This window comes from Mirounga angustirostris, unplaced genomic scaffold (genome assembly GCF_029215605.1).
Source record: "Mirounga angustirostris isolate CCGP_5_RB_7025 unplaced genomic scaffold, mMirAng1.0.hap1 SCAF_5, whole genome shotgun sequence".
Lineage (NCBI taxonomy): Eukaryota > Metazoa > Chordata > Mammalia > Carnivora > Phocidae > Mirounga > Mirounga angustirostris.
Window position 1 is genome coordinate 65,521,492 of NW_026991713.1, and position 22,298 is coordinate 65,543,789.

The following is a 22,298-nucleotide window of genomic DNA, read 5'->3' on the forward strand; positions in this document are numbered from 1 at the left end:
ACAGGATCATTAAGTGATTGGTGCAATTCAATCCCTAATATAAGATAGTGGATTCCTCATTCAGTGTCTGGTCCTCAGTACTCTATCTCTAAGAACTCATTTTCCTTGCCTCATCTGGCGTGATCAGATTAAAGAGGAATAATACTCACGAGCCTAACTCATAAATCACACCACTGATTTATTGGTTTATTCATGAAAATATAAATACTAGAGTCTGCTTACTCAGATCAGCCCCTAAGCACTGCTTTGTCTTGCTTGGGAAGCGTAAAGTCAGAATGAGGCAACGGGTTTATCTTGAGGGCTGATGTTACCAAATCTCATAGCCTGGTGCATTCACCTCCTACCTGGGATTAGAACATTGACATTAGTTAGACAGGTGCTCTCTCTCCTGACTTTGCTGGGACGTTCTGGCAAATTCTGCCTTGCAGGTACCACCTTTCTTGAGTCCTTGATGGTTGTCATCCAGCTGTTTCAGCAATATTCCTTTAGATATGCTACAATGACTCAACGTCCATGTATATATAGTATCTCCTCAGATACTTGGGTCACAATGTCACCAAGAACTCTTCATTCACTCAGATTCATTCAAGAAACATTATTCAGTACTAAATGCTATACATTGCAGTAGGATATGAGACACAAAGTTAAGTAAGACGGTCTTATTCTTCACAAATTTTATGGCTTTTTAGTAGATTAAAAGCTGCTGTGTATTTCTCCGATAGAGAGCTGATCTCATCTATTTTTTTGTGATTTCATGACTTTCATTTTTTTACAGGATAACATTTCCTGACACTTACTGTCAACTTCAGGAATGGTCCAGTTGAGGACTTACAAACCAGTTAAATCAATCCAATGAAATAATCTACCATTCAGACGTTAGTCAGGTCCTGTTTTGACAATTTTATACAAGTATTAACATTTCACGAGTCTAGGGTGATAAAGACCCTAGCATATAAAGTCTTCCTGATGTTCACATTTCCATAAAACAGCAAAGAGATGGTCATGGCCGTCTGTCAGAGCTGTGCCCTGGGTGGTCCCTTCTGACCAGTAGTTTCATTCTGTAATGGTGATAGACACCATCATTGAGTGCAACTTACTTTTTTCTAATTTTCTCAAGTACAAAACTCAAGACTATTCCAAGAAATCACAAAATCACAAGCATGCCGTGCACTCTACATACATTGTGCATCTAACCAGTGAGCTTCTGGAGTTACGGAGCTATAGATAGCTGTTTTCACCACCATTTTCATAGAAAGACCATGTTTGGTAAACGCTCCTTCTTGGTGTGACATTGCTGTGGTAGCCATCAGTCCCCCTGGTTTGAAAGTTCATGTTAGTCAGAAACTAGGAAAACTAGGAAAGACTAGTGGAAGAGGGATTTTTGTGTGTGACCTAGGACAAGTCACTCACCTCTCTTAGCTTGTTTCCTTGTTTGTGTCGGTTAAATATTATTTATTTAGCTTTCCCAGTTTTAAAATTCGATGACTCTTTGAGAATCTCTGGAAAATATGATCACAAAAAGTTAAAGCTCTTCTGTTTATTGGTAAGGACTCAGGTCCATCTTATGGAGAACTTCAGAACGATGTTAGCCAAATTCCACTTCGAGTAGTTTATCAAGTAGATGCCATAAACGGTCAGCAGATACTGTCCTTGTTTTGTCTTCTTAATGGAAGGGAGAGGCACCATTAAATAGACACACCCAAACCCCACAACTACTTTCCTGAAACAACTTCTTTATTTCCATTTTCTGTTTACAAAAAAGACAGGATAGGGGGTGGGGAGGCGGGAAAAATGCTTGGTCACCCCCAGAGAATAGAGGAAGAGGCCAGAGCCGACAAAAATGGAGGGGACTGCCCTTCCCTGCCATTATCGGTGACAGCAGTGACCGAAAAGAAGTCCGAGCACGATCAAAGGCTTAAGTTAACAAGGCCAGTCGGTTTCGGGAGAGTCAGAGGATCCGTCCAGTCCACGAACAGGAGGGGGGTCTATTGAGGCCTTGGCTGTGGGCGGGAATGGGCCGGTCTCCTGGGAGATCTCGGCCGCCGGCCCCAGGGCCCGTAGGGGCCGCGAGGCGAGTGCCGGGGGAAACCCCTATGGACCACCGGGGCTCGCCGCAGATGGGGCATGGCGAAAGGGAGCACGGATGGCTGAGGGTCCATCATAAAGTCATCTTCAAGGGCAGATCCTGTCTGGGCGGGGGGGGGGACATCTGAATGGAAATAGTTGGAGGAGAACTGATCCGACTGGGAAGGCTGGTCTGAGGAAAAATACGCATCTTGGGGACAGAACAGGACCCGCGGCATCACCTGCTGAAAAGGAAAGGGACGAGGCTGTGCGGGCAAGGGCAGGCGGGGAGGCGGGGGCGGGGGCAGAGGGGGACTCGGGAGGAGGGGGCTGCCCCTGCGAGGCGGCCAGGCCCGCGCGTCTCTGCTGGGCTGCCGCGGCCTCTCACCCGCCGCGCCGGGTCCTTCCCTGATCCACGTGGCCACGCGGGCGCGCCGCGGCAGCTCCACGCCCCAGGCGTCCGCCACGTGCGCCAGCAGCAGCTGCGAGAGGTGGCGGTGCGCGCGCTCGTCCCAGTGCACGCCGTCGCGCTGCAGGTGCTGCTCCGCGTGGCGGAAGTGGAAGTGCAAGTCCAGCACGTCGAAGCCGTGTTTCTTGGCCTCGGTAGAGCTGTAGAAGTTGGCTTCGATGACTCGGCCTCTCAGGGAGTCATCCCCGGGCTGCTGCTTGTGCTGCAGGAAGCCCGCGGTGATCTGCTTGCCCACGGGCATGGCCGTGTTCCACACCAGGAGGCACGACTCGGGCAGCACCTGGCCCAGGAGCCCGAACACGCTCTCCAGGTTCTTCAGGTAGCTCTGCCAGGAGCCCGGGCCGTACCTGGAGAGGTCCCAGAGGCAGGAGTTCATGATGATCACATCCGGGAGGCCGTGCTCGCTGGCCTGCAGCTCTTGCAGGATGGCCTCCAGGTAGGGGGAGTACACGCGCGTGAGGAAGTAGAAGCGCACCAGGTGGTGGTCGTCGCAGAACTGGCGGACCTCCCGGTACTGGATGCCATTGTGCATGGGGCCCATCTGGCCTCCGTCCACCAGCTCGTCCTTTTCGAAGGTCTCCTCCCCCTTGGCCTTGAGCTGGGTGGTAGTGAGCAGGCAGTCCTTCTGCAGCAGGAGCACCAGGTCCTTGTACACGGCCCTCTGGACCGAGTCTCCCAGGATGACCACGAACTTGTTGTGGAGCAGCTGCTGCACTTCAGAGGCCTGCAGGTGGACCATGACGCCCAGGGCGCGCGGCCTAGGTCTTTCCTTTACGTGCGGCAGGTCTTCAGATTGCTAGGACAGAAGGAGAGAGTGGCTGGGAGCGACCCCTCCCCGCCCTCCCCGGAAGGCTCTCGGTGTGGGCAAGCCTCGGGGAAGGGGACGGAGGGTTGGCCTGGGAAGTCCACGCCCTTAAGCCTGGGAGTGGGAAGAGAGCAAGAAGGGAGTCGGAGGAGGCATAAGCCCTGCTTGGCTGGGCCTCACCTTGACCTGTGAACCCCTGCCCCGTGGCTCTTGGGAGGCCCAAGTTCCACCAGGTCAGAAGCGGCCAACCCCACAGGCCCTCCCCTGGCTGGAGGAGAAACTGGCCCTGGGAAGGCAGCTCAGGTGTCTGACCCTGGAGAACGGGGAGGCAGACTTTGCAGCTGCTTAACAATGAGGACTGTGAATGAGCAAGAACGCCCAGAATGCTGCGATATGTTAAACTGAAGAAGTTACATGTCACATGTGAGCCCTATGTCGCTGAAACTATAGGAAATAGATAACACGGAAAGAAAATATGCAAAAACATAGCTTTTAAGAGACATGTAGGATTATGGATGGCTTGCATTCCCTCCTTTTTTGTAAATATACTTTGTATAATTGTATGTTTCTTTTAATAAAAAGAATTCAGTGAAATGTAACAAACAACAGAGGAAAAGTATGGGGTGCCTGGGTGGCTCAGTCACCAGTTAAGCATCTGCCTTCAACTCGGGTCATGAACAGGACTTGTAAAAAAGGGCAGTAACACTGGAAATAATTCACATGTTACAGCTATAATATTCTTTGCTTTCCATAGGAAGACGATCAGAATATGCCATCCCCAAATATGCCATTTTGGCATAAGGATTATTTTGAGCTGAAGGCAACCAAGAATCAACAGACACAGGAAGAGTTCCCGGCCTAAAAGCAGTGTATAAATTTCCTTTTGAGGCAGGTGCTCCTTCCCCCACCAGGAAGAGAAGAGTCAAGGAAGAAGATAGGGAACTGTCAACACCAAGATGAGTTTTCATAAACTGACTTTACAAAAAAATAGCCCCGATTTTCCATTAGTACCTTCATATATTTCTGAGTTGTCCCCACATTTCATCATCCCATGAAACCCAAACCCCTTTTCCTTTATTAAAATTATATATAAGCCCCTGAATCTGCTTTTTTGAGTTTCTATTCTGTGAACTCCTGTGCACATAAATATTAATAAAAATTGTATGCTATTTCTCCTTTAACCTGTCTTTGTTTAATTCACAGGGCGCCGACACTGAACATAACAGGGTAGAGGAAAAGTTTTTCCTCCTGAGCACATTGCATAAAACGTTAAGAGTTGTGAAACTCATCTTCAAAACTTCAGTTTATTTTCAAGCTGTCATTTACAACCATATCCATTAATGAATAAAAGGTAACAACACACTTCAATATTACCAACAGATTTCAGATGGGGAGGAACATGGCATCCACTTCATACACTTAAACAGAAGCCAACAAAATCCATTGTGGCTTGATATTCGTAGGCTTTTATGCATCAGTAAGCATTTTAATAGGGGTGGGTGGATAGCTACTATTAAATTACACAGTTTTTAAAAGCTATACTATTTGTGGTTTTAAATGGGTACAAGCACAAAAATAAAAACATGAAAATGGGTAGTCTGTAAGAGTTGCCCTAAGAGAACAGTTGAAAATATTGGTTTATTTTTCCCCAAAGAATCTTCATTTACATGATTTTGTTATCAGAAAGAAAAAGGATAGAGCTCATTGTGGTACAACAAAATAAAACCTTAAGCAAACTCCAGATCCCTTTGGGGCTCAGGCACGTTCCTTTGTTTGCAATCATTTCTCACACTTTAAGTGTCTACTCAGTGCTCCACAGAAGGGATATAAAAATGAGTAAAACCTGGTCATGCCCTTCAGGAGCAGAAAGAGTGCTAAGTGCCATGAACATAGAAGGAACAGGTGCTGCGGACTTGCAGGGTCTTTGTGAACAAACAGTACCCCCCTGCCCTAGACCCCAGGCTCCAAAGTACAAAGTGAAGGGGGAAACCTCCTCCCAGAGTTTCTCATGACGCTCTCTCTGGGCTGGCACTCTGCTCCCATAGTGGGTCTCGTCCCGTATAGGATATTGAACACCATCCCCTTCCATTAGAGTTCTCTCCCTGCGGTGGGTGGGCAGATCTGATAACCTGGTGGCTTTCCAGGCAGGGTACTTTGTTTGCTGGGCCCAGTGCGTTCCTTGTCTGGGTGTGAAGTGCTCTAGACTGGGACTCACAAGTGGGAGTCCAATCCACTACTTAAAAGCTGTGGGAGATAGAGGCACTGAAGTATACCCTTGAAGAGCACTGCTTTTGGAGCAACGGTACTTGGGTGTGAATCCCAACTATTCTATTTGCCACTTACTTAGCCTTTCTCTGCCTCAATTTCCCTCATCTGTAAAATGGGACTTTGAGTGCCCACTTCACAGATTTCACGTGAGGACTAAATGTAAAATGGTTAGAACAATGCCTGGCAAGTAATAAGCATGGATAAGGGTTAGTTATTCTAATTACTGAGCAAGTTTCAAAACACCGGGTTAATCATCTATAAAAGGAGGAGGAGGACTTACAATGTTTGCCCTGTTTGTCTAGCAGGGTTCTGTGATGATCGGATGAGACGATCCGAGTGAAAGATTTTGAATAAAGCAAAACTAATGTTTGTTGAGTGGCTACTGGATGCCAGGTGCTTTACAAATGTAATCCTATTTGTGACACAATCTTTATTATTTCCATTTTATAGAGAAGGATATCAGTGTGATGGAGCTAAAATTCAAAACCACCGACGCCAAAGTCTGTCTCCGTAGGGAGACATCCTTTACAGCAGAGACATCCTTTATAGCAGAATGCCCTGCAGGCTGGCCTGAATCGAAAAGCTTGGCTCCTGTCAGGGAGATATTTGAAGACAAGATAGAAGAGTGCTTTGGTGTGTGGCAGGCAGGCAACCATTTCCTCTGCCTGCCCAGGAGAGGTGGTTTATGTGTATTGGGGGCGGGGAGCGGGGGCCTGTGAGTGACAGTATACATATTTCATCCCATACCTTGATCTCGACCAAGAGACATGCAAAAAATAAGTGACGTGGATTTTAGAATAACCAAAACACAATTCCACAGACTCCCAGTGTTTGAGGAATCCTGGCTGCCCTGTGTCCCCACCAGTGAACTTAACCCACCCACATGCCCAGAGTCAAAACTGGGCAAAAATGTCTCCCTAGGAATTTCTCACTGTTCGAGCAGATCAGACTGTGGAAAAGAAGGGAGGAGGAAATGACTGGAAAGAACACTCTAGTTAGAAGTTAAACTGAAAGGAAATTCATGAAATTCTTGATAAAGAGCACCACGACTGTAACAGGATTAACAAATCAGACCCCCGCCCCGCAGGACTATCACCCTGGGAAAGAATCCTTTAAACTAAGATACCAAGCACTTAAAAACAAAACCTAACAAAAACAAAGTGACTTTTTTTGGGGGGGGGGGGGTGGTGAATGAAGAATAATTAAGAGCTAAATCTAAAAGAAACGTTGGTAAGTTCCATTTTCAAAGCTCTTTTGATTTCCAAAAAATGAAACAAAAGGGGGATTTGAAAACAGATTACTGGTCTTTTGAAAGTAGGCTTCTTTTTTTGCTTCAAATTTGCTCAAGTCACCTATTTGTTTTGGTAGCTATTTTGTAGATAAGAGTAACTCATGCACTCATTCAGGAAAGATCATCGCGAACCCGATACTGTACTAGGTGGAAGGACTACGTGTAAAAAGGCAGTCTCTTCTCTCAAGAGCTGCAGCAAGGAAATGGACAGTAAGAGGCAAATACTGAAGAAGGTGCTAGCAGGTACAAAGGATGTATGCAAATGAAGCACCAAAGCCAGCTGGAGGAGTCAAGAGGGAGGGAGGAGGTATACCGGTGATCCTTGCAATCTGTGATTCCAACCTCAAATTAACACCTTTTTTAAAAAAAAAAAGAGTTTCATGATGATTCCTGAAATCATAATTTTAAGTTAGTTCCACGCTTTCTATTTGGACTTTGACTAAAGCTCTGACAGAAACATGAATTAATAATGGCTACTACTGTAATAAATGACTTTCAAGAATTCTGCTTAGATTTTTGTTTGGGGGTAATTAATTTTTTAATAGCTCCATAAGCCATGACTTATAAATCATTGACTATTGCTGTATAACTATCACAAACCAAACATGTAACATTTGCTTTTCACTACAATGTGTTGTAGAAATTAGGTTAATTTTTTTTTTTTTCTTTTCTTACTGATCTTTAGTTACAGGAAGACAGACACAGAAATAGGTCAGCTGCTCTAGAGACCCTGCAGTGAGGTCTTAAATCAGAGGTGGTCACTAACGATTGGGATGTTGTTTTGATTCGTTGTAGGAAGTACTTGTAACTAGTTTAAAAGTTTCTTGCATAAGACTAACCATCTTAATGCAACATTATCCCGGGAATATAAATAGTTCATTTCCTTCTAACTGCATTTTGGTAATCAAATTAATGTTTTGAACTTTCCAAGATCCCCTTACACTTAATGGACTAGATATTTGTACCATCTTGTACAAATACAATTATTTTTCAGGAATTCACCTCAAGGTCTTGGCATTTGCTTAGTTTTCTAAGTGGGCTTTAAACTTGTCAAAAATTAAACTGCAGGCCATATAAGGTTTTCAAAGAAGAAAAACAATTCAAACTTCTCTTTGGGAAAGCTTAACGAATGGCCTGAGATTTGCTGGTTCTCAAGACATTCATCTTTTTTTTTTTTTTTTAAAGATTTTATTTATTTATTCATGAGAGACAGAGAGGGAGAGGCAGAGGGAGAAGCAGGCTCCAAGGAGCAGAGAGCCCGATGTGGGACTCGATCCCAGGACCCTGGGATCATGACCTGAGCCGAAGGCAGACGCTTAACCATCTGAGCCACCCAGGCGCCCCTCAAGACATTCATCTTTTGCTCTGGGCCAAGTCAGTTAACACACTCTTCTGTATAACACAAAGAAGGGGGAAATAATGCAGGCCTACTATTTTAAAAAGTGGTTTTAGGAGTAAATTTTAAAAAACACATAAAAGTACTGTGAGATGCTATGGTACATAATGCAAATTATTTGCAACTATCAGCCAGGAGAAAGTCTGAGCCTAATCCCCCCCACTCCAAATAACCTCACCTCTAAAAGAGGCCTCAACTCTGCAGCCCATTAATTAATTGAGCAAAAATTTAGAGAACACCTGTGTCTACCTGGGGCTCTGACCAGTTGTCATTCTGCAAATTTGACTCACACACCCACCAACTACTGTCAGGGTTCCTCTACTCCACCCCTGTATCACCTAACCCTACCATATGGCCCATATTTCTAACTTGGCTATTCAGTGAGTCCTCACCACATCTAACATCTCAAACACACGTGATGTAAATGGAAAACTGAAACTAGTGGGTTTCAAAGTGGGTTCCATTTTAACCACAAGTTTTCCTCGTGGAGGCAGGAATCCCTGCAGAACTAATCAACTTGTATCATCACCATCCCTACGGGGCCACCATCTTAAATCTGTGATTCTTTCGCAATAAAATATCCACGGAGGGATTTCACACACTTGAAGAGTGAAAATTACCAAGTTTAAAAAAGTATTTTTTAAAAAAGTATTTTCCATAATAATAGGCTAATAGGAAATGTTCCTATGGACTTTAGAAAGAAACGCAGGTGACATCCTTTGAATGAAGTGGGGGTTCATAATACCTGATAGCAGGTAACTTCTCTAAAAACGAAAGATAAACCATGGAACCTTTATTCAAATAGCCCCATTTTAAAAAAAAATAACAACTCTTGTTTTACAAAAGGATCTCCTAAAAGTAAAAAAAAAAAAAAAATCAAAGCAATTCATATAAACAAAAATAGGATTTCAATCGTGTACAGTCTTTGACGAACTTCCACATTCTGATCTCAAACCATTATTTAAACTACATCCGCTAACTCCCTACCTATTACTCCCCGAAGACTCTGCCAGATAACAGAAAGGCAGTGAGCTGGCTTTCCTTTCCAGGAGCCAATGAACTCAGACGTGGACTCTGGCCCCAAACAGCTGTGCGCTCTTGGGCTGACTGCCCACTGTGCTGAGCCGCCGTTTCCCTCTGGTGCCAAACGGGCTAAGATCACCTACCTCGCTGAACAGCAGTGAAGATGAGAGATCACGGCAATGTCTTTCAAGGGCCTAGTACGGAGCGGGCCGTGCTTTAGGCACCTTTAAACCTCGGGCAGGACCACCCCTCCCCGCTGGGACTTCAGAGAAAAACCGAGCCTGCAGACGTCACCTCGCTCCCGTTCCCTCCATGGAACCTTCTAGTGCACAGTCCCCTTCTCCTCCCTCCGGCAGGGGCAGAGCCGTACCTCCTCGCCTGAAAAGGTAACTCCTCAGCTCAGGTGGCTCGCCCTTCCACCTCCTCAGGAACTTTGCTCCAGAATGTCCCCTGGAGAGGGGATAATTATGCATTCTACTTTTTCTTCACTCTCCTTTGGCTGGTTCCTTCCTTTAAGCACTAAACACATTCTAGTTTCTTGCTTTAAAAAAGAAAGGAAACTTCTTTGACTCCACCTCCAGGACAGTCCTATCTTTGGCTTCCCCTTCAAGGCCACTTTCAACAAGAGCTGTTTGCGCTGCCCTGTGGCTGAGTCCTCACCTCCCACTCACGACTCTTACTTTAATGCGGCTTCCAACTCCACCAAACGGGAGAAATCTTGGTCAGGAAATCACCAGTGATTTCCCGGCCGCCCCTGTCAATGGCCACCTCGTGGGCCTTATCACCCCGGCCGCATTCCCAGCTCGTCGGGGCCGGGGCGCCCCGGGTAACTCCCTTCGGAAAACTGCCCGAGCCTGACATCCTTGTCTCCCGGCTCACCTCCCCCACGATCCTGTGTGAGTTGCTCTTTCTGGGCAATTCCCCAACTGTTGGTCTCTCTCAGGACCCACTAATCGGCTCCTTTCTTCCTTTCTTCAACCTTCTTTGCCGGGCTAAATCCATCCACGCTCACGGCATCAGTCAATACGCTGATCATACTTCTCAGTTGGCCCCACACGGTTCTGGCTTACCCCCGTTTTCCCAGCGCAACTATTAGGGGCAACCTCCCCACCACACACACACCAAAAAAAGCCCCACTTTGGGTGGAAACAAATTATTCGGGTCCTCTTATCAATCACCATTTGTATGCAGATGACTCCTGTATTGTGGCGAAGCCCAGTGGCTCGGAGGGGGGCCTGGAGTCAGCCCCCTGGGTTTATATCCGGTTCCGCCGCTGACTCGCCTCTGCGACCCCGGGCAGCTTAAGTAAATTTTTTTTTGCACTTCAGAACACTCATCAACAAAACTAGAATAATACTATGACTTTCTTAAGAAGTGAGGGTTACGTGAACAAAGTCATTGGCGTGAGGTCTGCCACATTTTTAAGTGCTCAATAAATTTAGCCAGCCCAAACTTGTCTCCTGAGCTTCAGGGTATTCAGGTGAGTAGAGTAAAGTTCCCAGGGGATGGGAAGGGGGAGGGGGCAAGGAGTAAACCGTCTGTGCGGGCCTCTTATCACTTTCAAATTCTCTAGACGCCCATTTATCCTACTATCAAACTGTGGCTGAATTCCTAAGATAATTCTCTTGTGACCTTTGGACAATCTTCCTAAAGGTAAAAATCGATCATCTGTGGGGACGGCAGCATATTCTTGCTGTGCGTTTTCTGAGAGTTGCTATGTAATTCATGCGTGCCACATTGGTTGGGGATAACCAGGTGGAAATAACCTCTGCTTCTGAAATGCTTGGATCAAGGCATTTTTTTATGGTTCGTGACCCTGGCTGCTTCCATTATTCCTAAAAACCTCCCTCAAAATCCTTGAATGATGGCCTGGATGGAGAACAGTTCAACTATTTCTTGGCATTAAAAAATAAGATGTAGGGGCGCCTGTGTGGCTCAGTCGTTAAGCGTCTGCCTTCGGCTCAGGTCATGATCCCAGGGTCCTGGGATGGAGTCCTGCAACGGGCTCTCTGCTCAGCGGGAACTGCTTCTCCCTCTCCCACTCCCCCTGCTTGTGTTCCCTCTCTCGCTGTGTCTCTCTCTGTCAAATAAATAAATAAAATCTTAAAAAAAAAAAAGATGTAATTCTTGAGGCTATGCTTTAGGGAGGAGGATGTTGCAATGTATTTTGGGAAGCTGAGCACAGTGACCAATTTTACCTCTGTTTTATTAGATTTTATGATGAACTTTTTTACTTTCCATAAATTACTCTTAAATCTTAAGGAAGTGTGTCTTCACTTTGGAAGACTTCTAAAAGGGTCTGGTTGTTATTTTGTGTTTTCTCACCTACTACGCGATCATCTAGGGTTTTGACTTTCGTGTCTTCATTTCCGTTTAGTATGCTAGCATAACTCCCAACATTTTGTATTTAGAAACTCTGTTTTTTAACCTAGGAGATGACCCTTCCTCCTGTGCAGCTCCCGAACGCCTGCGGATGAATTTTGGAACCCATGTGTCCCAAGAGAGCTTTTTCTCACCTCTTTATGTTTGCTCTGTGGTTCGGGATCAATGTTCCCTAACCCACTGAAATTCTGTTTCTGCCTTAAGATCCAGTTCCAAACGCAGGTCTGTCTGAAGGTCTCCCTTTTTTCCCCCAGACAGAAAAATCTGCTTCTTCTGATGGCTGCCCTGAGTGAGCACTTGGTTCTATTTTGTACGATGATTAACCGCCCATGTGCCGTTCCACCCCAGTATATCCTCGTCCTGGATATAGTTATGCCTGGATGGCAGAAGTGGGTCTCACCCATCCTTCTACCCCTTGCAGCTAGTGTCTTCTGCATAATGGTTAGCCTTCACCGAGCAGTTACTATGTGCCAGGCCTTCTCTCTGTGCACAGCCTGGTGAGGTAGAAACTCTTATATTCGCCACTGTATGGATAAGGACACTGAGGCTTGGAGAGGTTATGTCCATCACCCAAGGCTGTCCAGCTAGCAAATGGCAGAACTGGTCTGTCATTGCCAGTGAATCTTCTGATGGACGAGATCAGCTTAAGATATTGTTTTGTTTCTTTAGGAGGAAATATGGCTCCAGAGCCTGAGCTTTTAACCCCAGCTATAAATACTAGTTGAGATGGAGAGGAAAAAATAGCCTTATCTAGAAAAAAAATATTTGCATATCGTTTTCCTTTTCATTCTCTGTTGAAAAACAAAACAAAGCCATGTTTTGTACACAGCTGTAAGTTTTTCCCCTGAGGAAACGGAGTGGGGATGAAGTTCACTTAGTTGGGCTTGCGTCACTGGTAGTTAACTATTCCTCCTAGTGGGTCAGTGGAAAGGTCAGGTCTGTGCCAAAGCTCTCCTTGTGCCTCAACGTTTTTTGGACTTCTGCTGACTACTCCAGATTCTAAGTGGTGGTTGACTAAAAAGTTCCCACGGTTGAAAAGGAAGGGGGAGGGGGAGCCCATAATGACTAAATGGTTTTCAACTGATGGACAGGTTGGATTCTGAAAATTCTGTCTCCAGGAATGGTCACAAAAGCCAATTGAACGGGTGATGTGAACATGAGGCTGAGTCGGCTGGCTGGGGTTTCGCCACCTCCAGAGCTCACTTCATCTCTGTGTGAGATGCTTACCTCAGCATTTAAATGGGAGAAATGGCTTCCGATGCTCCTCCAAGGAGATTATGCGAAAGAGCTCTTAAAATGGATATTCTTTTATCATTGCTGTTATTCTTATTAACAGTGTAGTATCTGAATGCTAAGTGCAATAGTGTTTCTCTGGGGAAAAATAGGTTTTGAATGTAAAAATGGGATTCTAAGAGTCAGTCTCTGTCTGCCCTCTCCCTGCCCGCACTATGTTGTAGAAGGATCTGGAAGACCTGCGTTCCCACTGCTCTGTGCGTTGGCAGCAGGACTGAGGATTTTGCCAGTCCCAAACCCTATGGCTTGGAACCAGAAGGGGGGCAAGATCTGAGAGGTGAGGAGCTCAGCTGGAGAAAGGAATGTCTGAACTCACCTCAGCATGTTTGAGGGATGGGTTTTACCAGTTAAGAGAGCTTTCCAGTTGAATGAAGGCCTTACATTTATTATTTAGAAACGCTAAGTTCCCTTGTTATTCAGTAATGTTTAGTATCCACGTCACCAGTGTGTTACGTGTTTCAGCTATCTGTTCGTTCCTCTTAAGAACCCTATGACATCGGTATTTTCTTTTTCTCCATTTTATACATTCGAAAAATTAAGTTCGGAAGATTGAGTCATCCGCCCAAGGTCATCTATTTTATAAAAAGCAGAGCTGGGAGTCAGAGCTGATGCCAAGCCTTTGTGGTCAACCACAACATACAAGATTGCACAGACAACAGATGCTTCACATCCTTTCCCCTGTTCACAACTGTCTGTCTCTCTTTACTGTAGGTTTTTAGAGATAGAGTAGTTTACCAATCACAAATCCTTCTCATTACAAAATAACTGTTGTCTCGTTGGGGCTGTGCAGTTAAGTGGGGGTAGGGTGAAGGCGTCAGCATGGTGATTCCACTCTATAGTAAGTGCCCAAGAAAAGAGGATCCTAAGAAAGGCTGCTCAGAAATGTGAAGTTAATGCTTAAAATAAAATGGGAAAACTGGAAAGTACTTACTCATCAAAGTAACTGGTGATTAAAAAGTGTACCTCTCCGTTGACTCTAGATCTCTTCCCTCGACAGATTCTTTTGTCGGCTGTCGATCAGAGGGCCAGGTTGGAGAGCCCAGAGCCCCGGCTGCTAGGCAGATAAGTTCACGTCTGGGTGCTGCTGGGTTCGTGAGCCAGCGGCTGGGGAGAAGATGCCATTTCCGGTGGTATCTGAGGCAAATGACACGAGTCAGCATTTACTTCTTTGCATTAGGAAGCGGAAGACTAATGACCAAAGCTTGAAGGCTCCGGCCCATGTGAAAACACAAAGTGGCAAGTAAATCCAAAAATGTAGCATTTTCCTGGAATCTGGGGCTGAGCTGGTTTTCATTTCACATTTCTCAGTAATTTGCGTGTAGCTTATATTGACTCTTAAACTTTGTTCTGTTTTAACAATTCAGACCCTCAGCTCTTTCTACCTTGTGTGTGTTCCCCGCTGAGAAAGCAGAGTGGGGGAGAGAAAGATTGGCGGGGAGGGCAGAGAAAGGGGAAGTGAGAAAAAAGAAATAAGAAAATGAGAAGATTGCTCCCTTTTCTAATTAATTTTTCATAGTAGTAATCCTGTGCTGCTTTAGTTTACATTAGGCTTTCAGATCCTTTCCCTTGACCTTCCCATGGCCCTGTGGGTAGAGGAGCAGCCCAGTCCATGGCCACAGAGGACTACAGGCCCCAGTAAGCTCAGAAAGTGGCACACCCACGAGACCTGCTGATCCTCCTCTGCTGTTCCACGGGAAACCTGGGAACCCCGCAGGGAACTGGAGGGTATGGGGGGCGGGGTCTTCCGGTGGGTTAGATAAGCGCCCTGCTTTGTTTTCCTGGGTTTGGAAGGACGTGATTTGGAGGCCGAGGAATACCCTCTTCCCTACAAATACCAAGATGAAAGAGAAGGAGGAAAAGAATCAGAAAAAAGGAAAAATGAGGAAATGAAGCTCTAACAATGTTCTTCCCCAAACTGTGGACCTTCTATGGTGTTTTAAATACTTTAGGACCGAGTATTTCCCCATCCCATTTAATGGTCTAAATTAACTCTAAAATGGGTTCCTCATCCCACTTAATGGTCTAAAATAACAAGAGTAATAGGCTCCAAAACAATCCAGAAATACACTCCCTCTGCACTTAGTTTTTGTTTGTTTTTTTAATACTGTGCTGTTTAGGTAAATTGGCCTATAAAGCAACCCAGCTGCCTTTTCTTGAGAAATGTCATTTCACGGTACTTCATTGAATACTCAGTGTGTGGCTCATGAATTCCACCCATTACACATTGTTTTTATTTTCTTATCTCTTATCTCTATTTATAAATAAGTTATTTTGCATTTTTTTCCATGATTTTTCATATACTCGTTGCGTGTCTCAAGGCAAGGCTGCATCTAGAACCCAATGGATAGCTTTGGCATTTTACAATTCAGAGTAGTGTATTACATAGCTGAAAATTGGCCATTATTTGATTCTAGAAATGAGTTTCAACTCTTTCCAGGTTCCAGCTCATCTGTGCATTGTGAGGGTGAAAGGCCTTGTGAGGTCTAGGGAAGCATGACCAGAATTGGCATAATTCTAAGACCAGAGAACAGAGGAGCAGGAATGATGCAGATGATAATCTTGCTTATCCTCTTTGAATTTAAAATAAAATTGTTTGAGACAAAACAGCAGATTTTTCTACTGATTTTCTTACTTCTAAGAACTTATTACGCTATATGGAGACAGTATTGCTGTCTTTTGGCCCCATTTTGTATTCCATTGCTCAGTGAGCTGGCTTGCTTTCTTACCCACCAAACTTCCCCTAAATGATAATGAACACTGATGCGTGTAGAAGGTTTTACACTTAGAATCTTGCAACAGACCCTGCTTATAAAGTCAGGCAAGTTTTAATCATTGTCTTCCCATTGCAGATGGTGGAACTGAGGCCTGGAGCAAGCCGGAATGACTGTCACCTTGATGGAGTGCTCAGGGCACTTAGGACTGCGGTGTGTCCCCTTGCCCTCTCAGTGGGAGGCCAGACAGGGTGCACCGCCATTGTTATTTTGCTTAGTTTCGGAAGGTACTTAATCCATATGGCAGGGAACTTCCAAAGGTACAGGTGGTATGAGTGAAAAGTCCCTCTCCCTTTCTTGTTTCCTAATCCTTCATTTGTCCTGCCAGAAGTGATGCGGTCATGGACTTCTTGTCTATTCTATCAGAAATATTCTATACAGATAACCTATAGCTCTCTGAAATATTTTGTTCTCTCTTCCTTTCTTCTTGAAGAGTCAACTTTCCTTTTTATTTAAGGCAGATGTCTGGAAAGAAGAATACGAACACCACTTAGAACAGATGTTAACCTGCAGAAAGTCTTTGGTAAACGGATCATCCAGATTATTCTGAATATTCAGATGTTTGAAATGGTACAGAAAACTCATGGCTCGCGACAGCCTGTAAAAGGAGTTAGGTGAAGCTCATCCCTATGGTGTGGCATTTAGAACTGACCCGGGCCCTCGTACCCTGTCTGGGGACCACTTAAACCTTGATGTGGATTTGAGATATGGTGACTGCATGTCTATTGATGGTGTGAATTGAAGCCAGAGCTATGATGCTGTGAATAAAGTAGCTTTGGGGCCACACAGACTTGGGTTTGATAATGAACTTTGTCATTTATGGCTGCATGATGTTGGTAGTCACTGAACTCCTTGTGGCTTGATTTTCTCATCTGCAAAATAATGACAATAACAGTGGCTACATAGATGCAAGGGTTAAATGAGAACATAGACCCAGAGCACCAGGTATATAGTAGTGTATAATAAAATATGTCAACATCATTAATCGTGGCCCATCCACTAGCTCTTTCATTCATTCAATAAATAATTGTGGCATTAAAAAAAAAAAAAACAAAAACCTTGCCCCTATGGAGTTGACATTTGGTTGGGGGAATCAGACAACTAAAATAAATAAATAAATAAATAAATAAGTAAAATAATATGTTAGGTAGAAGAGGAACATGATTGTTGGATGAGGAGGATGCAGGGGCTGTGGGTTGGAATTTTAAATGGGGTAGTGACAGGGTTTGAGACCCACTACCCCAGAATATGGCACCTCAGCATGCTGAATATTTTAAGACAAGGGGACTCGAGAAACGGCTCGTGCTGGAATGACTCTGGGGCCTCCCCTGAAGCAGGTCACAAGGCCCTCTTGAGAGAGGTGCTCTCCCCTTACCAGGAAGAAAGTAGCATCCTTATCTCCAAAGACACCAGGACTCAGAGAGGAATCTAAACAAACAGGTTTTGGTAAGTTCCCCCAGTTTATCACCCTTAGCTGGTATCCTCTGTCCTACCAGTCTTCATCAAACCCAGAGTGAAAAACACTCAGGCTTAACCTTGCTTTGTGTCTTCATTGAACTTTTTTTTTTTTTTAAGATTTATTTATTTATTTATTTGAGAGAGAAAGAGAGCAAGCAAGCAGGGGGTGGGGGACAGGGAGAGGGAGAGAGAATCTCAAGCAACTCCCTGCTGAGTGTGGAGCCCTATGTGGGCCTTGATTTCATGACCCTGAGATCATGACCTGAGCTGAAATCAAGAATCGGATGCTTAACTGACTGAACCACCCAAGTGCCCCTCTTCTTGAAGGCTAATTTGTATGCTTTTCTCTTGTCAATCTGTCTTTTGTTACAGAGACCTGGCTGAGAACCTAGAAGGGACCAACAGTGGTCTGGAGAAGGTCTCCCAGAGAAGATGACATTTGAGCAAAGTCCAGAGGGAGGTGATGGAAACACCATATAGAAATCTGGGGGCAGGAAGCTCCAAGCAGAGAGAACAATAAAGAGGTGAGTGTGACTAGCTTGGAGTGAATAAGAGAGGCAGACACAGGAGATGGAGTCAGAGAAGAAAGAGAAGTAGGTCGTGGACCATTGAAAGGACTTGGGCTTTTACTCTAGGAGCCATTGTGAGGGGTTTGGGCAGAAAATTCCCACCATCTTACTAATAGACTCTGTGGAGCAGGAGAAGCAAGGAGACTACTTCAGAGGTTATTGAATAACACAACGGTTGAGGCTTGAACCAGAGTGACATAGCTGAGGAATGAGAAGTGGTCAGCCTCCAGATCCATTTTGAAGGTAGAGGTGATAGAATTTGCCTATGGAGAGAAGATAGGGTATGAGAAAAAGGAAGGAAGGCAAGCCTAGCTCTGTAGTTTTGGGCCTGAACAACAGGAAGGATGAAGTTGCCATTTACTCAGATGGAGAAAATTTAGCAGAAACAAGTTTAGGGGGTGGAAGACAAGAGTTTGATTTGGGGCTTGTTACATTTGAGATTCCTTATACACATCTAAATTGAGATGTTGAATGGGGATTTGGATATACGGGTCTGGAGTTAGGGGGAGAGGGCCAGGCCGGAGATATCAGTTTGGCTTGGATGCTGTCACCAGTGGAGAGGGTGAAGCTAGGGAGGAAAAGAGGTTTGAGAATTAAAACCTACGCTAGTGGAAGAACTCATAGGGGAGACTGAGGAGGAAGAGTCAATGAAGCAGGAAGAAAACAAGGAGAGTGGGAGATCCTGGAAGCCGAGGGGAAAGAGTGTTTCAAGGGAGGACTCAAGAGACATAGTCTGTGTCAGAGATAGTTGATAAGTCAAGTGGGATATTTGACCATTGGCTGTGCAGGACATTGATGACCTTGACTGAGTGGTAGGGACAAAGCCTGCTTAGAGTGGTTAAGAAAGACAAAGAGGAGAATCAGGGACAATACCATCCTGGAGTAGTTTTACTATAAACAAAGGGAAGTAGAGAATGAGAAGTCCGCTGGAAAGCGTGGGAGCCCAGGGCAGGATGCCCCAAAATATGTGGCAATGGCATAATGATTATTTTTAATTAACGTTATTTAAGAAACAGCCAGTATAACAAAAACAGTCTGACCATCCTAGGTCTCTAGAAAGCAGGTAATAAATCTCCCATGTGAAAGGTACCCTCCCGACACTGGGAGGAAGAGACACATCCTTATCATCAGAGACAGGGAATCAGGGCTGAAGAAGCTTACATAAGCAAACCTTGTTACTTTTGCTGATTTACCACCCCAGCCCAAATTCTCTTTATATTCCTTGCTAATTGACAGTCCCAAACATAAGTTTTCTTTGTCCTGTCAATTCCTCATAAACTTACATTCCTTTGTCTAGAAAGTATAAAAGCTGCCTGCCTTGGTCAGTTCTTAGGTCCCGTATCTATGAGACCTCTGTGCATATGAATTAATTTTTTTTTTTGCCCTGTTAATTTGTTTCATGTTAATGTCTTACACCACCCAGAAGAATCTTGACGGGCAGAGGAAAATTTTTCTTCCTCCACAAGGGGGAAGGGAGGTTAAGAGAATTTTATTTTCTTTTAAGAGGGGAACAAAAATAGTATATTTGTATGCTCATAGGAGTAAGTCAGTAAATAGGGAAAACAGGTGATGCAGGAGCAATGCTGGTGATTGGTTGGGATCTAGTGCCCAAGTAGAGGGGTTGGCCTTGGCTAGGAGCATACATGGGAAAAGGCTGGGTACAGGGGCATGAGGCTGCTGTATGGGTAGGTGTGGAGGCACCAGCTTGCAGAGCTCTTCCCAACTGCTATATTCTCAGAGAAATAGGCAGTGAAGTCAAGGTCACCCGCTGAGAGTGAACCTGAGGCAGGTGCTATTAGAGGTTTGAGGATCAAGGAGAAGGTATGAAATCATCATCTGGGAGATGAAGGGGGCTATAATTACTGAGCAGCATGGAGGCCCACTGCAGGCTGGGAGCCCCTGTTTGAACTGAGAGTGTTCACCACGGATTGGTTTTCTCTGGTCTGTTTTAACCCCATGGGATGCCGGTAGCAGAATCAGGACTCAGTCAGGACTGAGGTTTTGCCTTTCGGTGTCCATTAATGTATCTTAATATGCCATTACAAATTTATAATGTATTTTAAACTATGCTTTATTTAAAAGCAAACCCATAAAAGCCAAATATTTTAGACATCAAAAAATATGAGTATCGGGATAAAAATGATGTTCCTTTAATATTAACAACTCTTTTAATAGTTCCAGCCACAGATTAGTTTAAGCTGATCTTTATATGAGCTGATATCACTTAATTCACATTTTCTATTTCCAGGAACGCTGTTATTTTTCTTATCATCTTGGGACGGAGTGCAAGCAGGCCAGAAATCAACCTACGAAATATGTACTTAGAATATACTTATTTCAGCAAACTGCTGTGTGTTTATGTTCAAATCTATGAGTGGCTACCTTAAAAAAGGATCAAATTTGGCAAGTCACAAAACAGTATGTGTATTCTTTTTGTGGCTTGAAACAGTCTGTGTATCCTTGATGGATCATTTCTCTTCAAAGCACTTGCATTTAGCACTTTTAAGCACATATGAATAATTTGTTTCTACTGAGGCACAAAGTCTTCTCTGATAGTATACTGAGAATTTTGAGACTGGATTAAAACTTGTCATGAGTTCAATTTAGTGGCTTTTTAAGAATTAAGTTCTGCACTGAGTCAGTATATGCACACTTCTGTGTTGTTGAGGAGCAAGGCTGGAGTTAGAGTTTGGGAAGTTATAGGTTGAGAAGAGCCAAATTATAAGAGAGGAATTTATAGAAGACCCCATTCTGTCAGGACTTCTTAAAATTTTCTACAGACTTTCTTAGAATTCGTATGTTTTATGCAAGTTCTCTGTTCTGCTCCAATACAGCTTAGTGGTTCAGAGCATGGCCTTTGCAGGCAGAAAAGTTGAGTTCAAGTCTGAAACGTGCGAGCTGTGTGATTTTTGGGAAAGTTACTTAACTTCTCTGGCCCAAATCCCTCAGGGGAGATTGAATATGCAAAGTGCTAAGCAGAGTGGTTGGCATGTGGTAAATGTTCAATTTATTCTAGAAATTAGTATACCTATATCCATGCTTCAGTAACATAAAAATAAGCTTTAGATGACTACCACTGAATAGAATATAAACACTGACAGGTACCCCATTTGATGGCACAGCTCTGTGGACTGGTGTGTCCCTATCCCTGCAGGAACAGACTTGACAAGTGGGGAAGAGGAAAGGCCTTAGGCCAAGTTGAGGCTCTGGGAGTTCTAGCAACTGCCCAAATCCCAGCCAGCCTAGCCACTGAGCTTGGACTAAGGACCAGGCCTCCTGAATCTCAGGCTCATAGTCCCAGAGACACAGTTCATAAATTTTGGGGGGGGGGTGGCAAAAAAAGGTTTACAACCTTTTTCATAAAGAATAATTTAATATCCTAGGAGAATTGGACCTTGAATGGTTTAGCAATGTCCCTTACCTCTAAATAATAGAGGATTTGTGAACTTTTATAGAGAAAAACTATTGAAAAACTATTTAAAAACTATTTAAAATTGTCAGATCGTGGGGAGCCTGGGTGCCTTAGTCGTTAAGCGGCTGCCTTCGGCTCAGGTCATGATCCCAGTGTCCTGGGATCGAGCCCCACATCGGGCTCCCTGCTCTGCGGGAAGCCTGCTTCTCCCTCTCCCACTCCCTCTGCTTGTGTTCCCTCTCCCACTGTGTCTCTGTCAAATAAATAAATAAAATCTTAAAAAAAAATAAAAATTTTACTAAAAATATGAAAATGACTGAAAATAGCACTGCAAAAAGTGGCTTCTGGTCAGACTCTTTACAAATGAGTGTTTTTGCTTTATAATTATAATGATTGACCCAAATTGTATTATTTGTTTTATGTATCAATTGTGTATCACTATTATACCAATAAAATAGCAGACTTTTAAATATTTTTCCAAATTACCATTTACAAAACCAATGTCATTGCTGATGTCTTGTTACCTTCCTCTTCCTCCTTTAGGACATTCTTTTTCTTAATATTTTATTGTTGAATCTCTGAAATATATTCAAACAAATGAAAATGGAGAATAAAGGGGTGCCTGGGTGCCTCAGTTGGTTAAGCGACCAACTCTTGATTTGGGCTCAGGTCATGACCTCAGGGTCCTGGGATCAAACCCCGTGTCCGGCTCTGGCTCAGCACGGAGCCTACTCAAGGATTTTTCTTCTCCCTCTCCCTCTGCCCCTCCACCGCTGATGCTCTCTCCCTCTCTCTCTAAAATAAATAAATAAATCTCAAAAATATGGAGAACTGTAAATTACTCTCACTTCTCTGAATGGGATGTTTACCAATTTCCCTGACCCCTGACTATAAATCTTTGAGTCCTATGTCAATATCCTATTTTCTTAGTCATGATTTCTAGGTGTTGCTTAACTGTGGACTCAGCCACCTTATATATTTGTATGAGAACAAAAGACTGTTTATTTTCTATATATGCATTTATTCTTGGTGATGCATGCTAGTTAAATCATGGGGCAGTTTTAAAATGCATGACAAAAATAGCTAAGAAGAAAGAA

General features: G+C 44.2%; 1 protein-coding gene and 1 long non-coding RNA gene across 7 annotated transcripts; one reads left to right on the plus strand and one right to left on the minus strand.

The window, feature by feature from the left end:
- Window positions 1-189: 189 nt before the first annotated feature.
- Window positions 190-10,638, minus strand: PCED1B (PC-esterase domain containing 1B). 2 transcript variants are annotated; one of them, XM_064591357.1, is made up of 2 exons: window positions 10,196-10,638; window positions 190-3,329 (listed from the first exon to the last, which is right to left on the minus strand). In XM_064591357.1, the coding sequence occupies exon 2, from the start codon at window positions 3,270-3,272 to the stop codon at window positions 1,986-1,988; it is 1,287 nt and encodes a 428-aa protein (XP_064447427.1). In that variant the 5' UTR covers window positions 3,273-3,329; window positions 10,196-10,638; the 3' UTR covers window positions 190-1,985. The 2 variants fall into 2 exon arrangements, with proteins under 2 accessions (XP_064447427.1, XP_045724470.1); XM_045868514.3 differs by having other exon boundaries at window positions 191-3,329; window positions 9,687-10,638.
- On the plus strand, window positions 9,291-21,671 carry LOC123843812 (uncharacterized). 5 transcript variants are annotated; one of them, XR_006790637.2, is made up of 5 exons: window positions 9,291-9,702; window positions 13,156-13,268; window positions 13,989-17,208; window positions 17,593-17,744; window positions 20,038-21,671. It is a non-coding gene; the product is annotated as an uncharacterized LOC123843812 (long non-coding RNA). The 5 variants fall into 5 exon arrangements; XR_008505982.1 differs by having other exon boundaries at window positions 13,989-14,231; window positions 15,841-17,744; XR_010411536.1 differs by having other exon boundaries at window positions 13,989-14,227; window positions 15,841-17,744.
- The last annotated feature ends 627 nt before the right edge of the window (window positions 21,672-22,298 follow it).

Coding starts and splice junctions, on each gene's coding strand:
- PCED1B (XM_064591357.1), bottom strand. CDS start 3,272: ATGGTCCACCTGCAGGCCTCTGAAGTGCAGCAGCTGCTCCACAACAAG.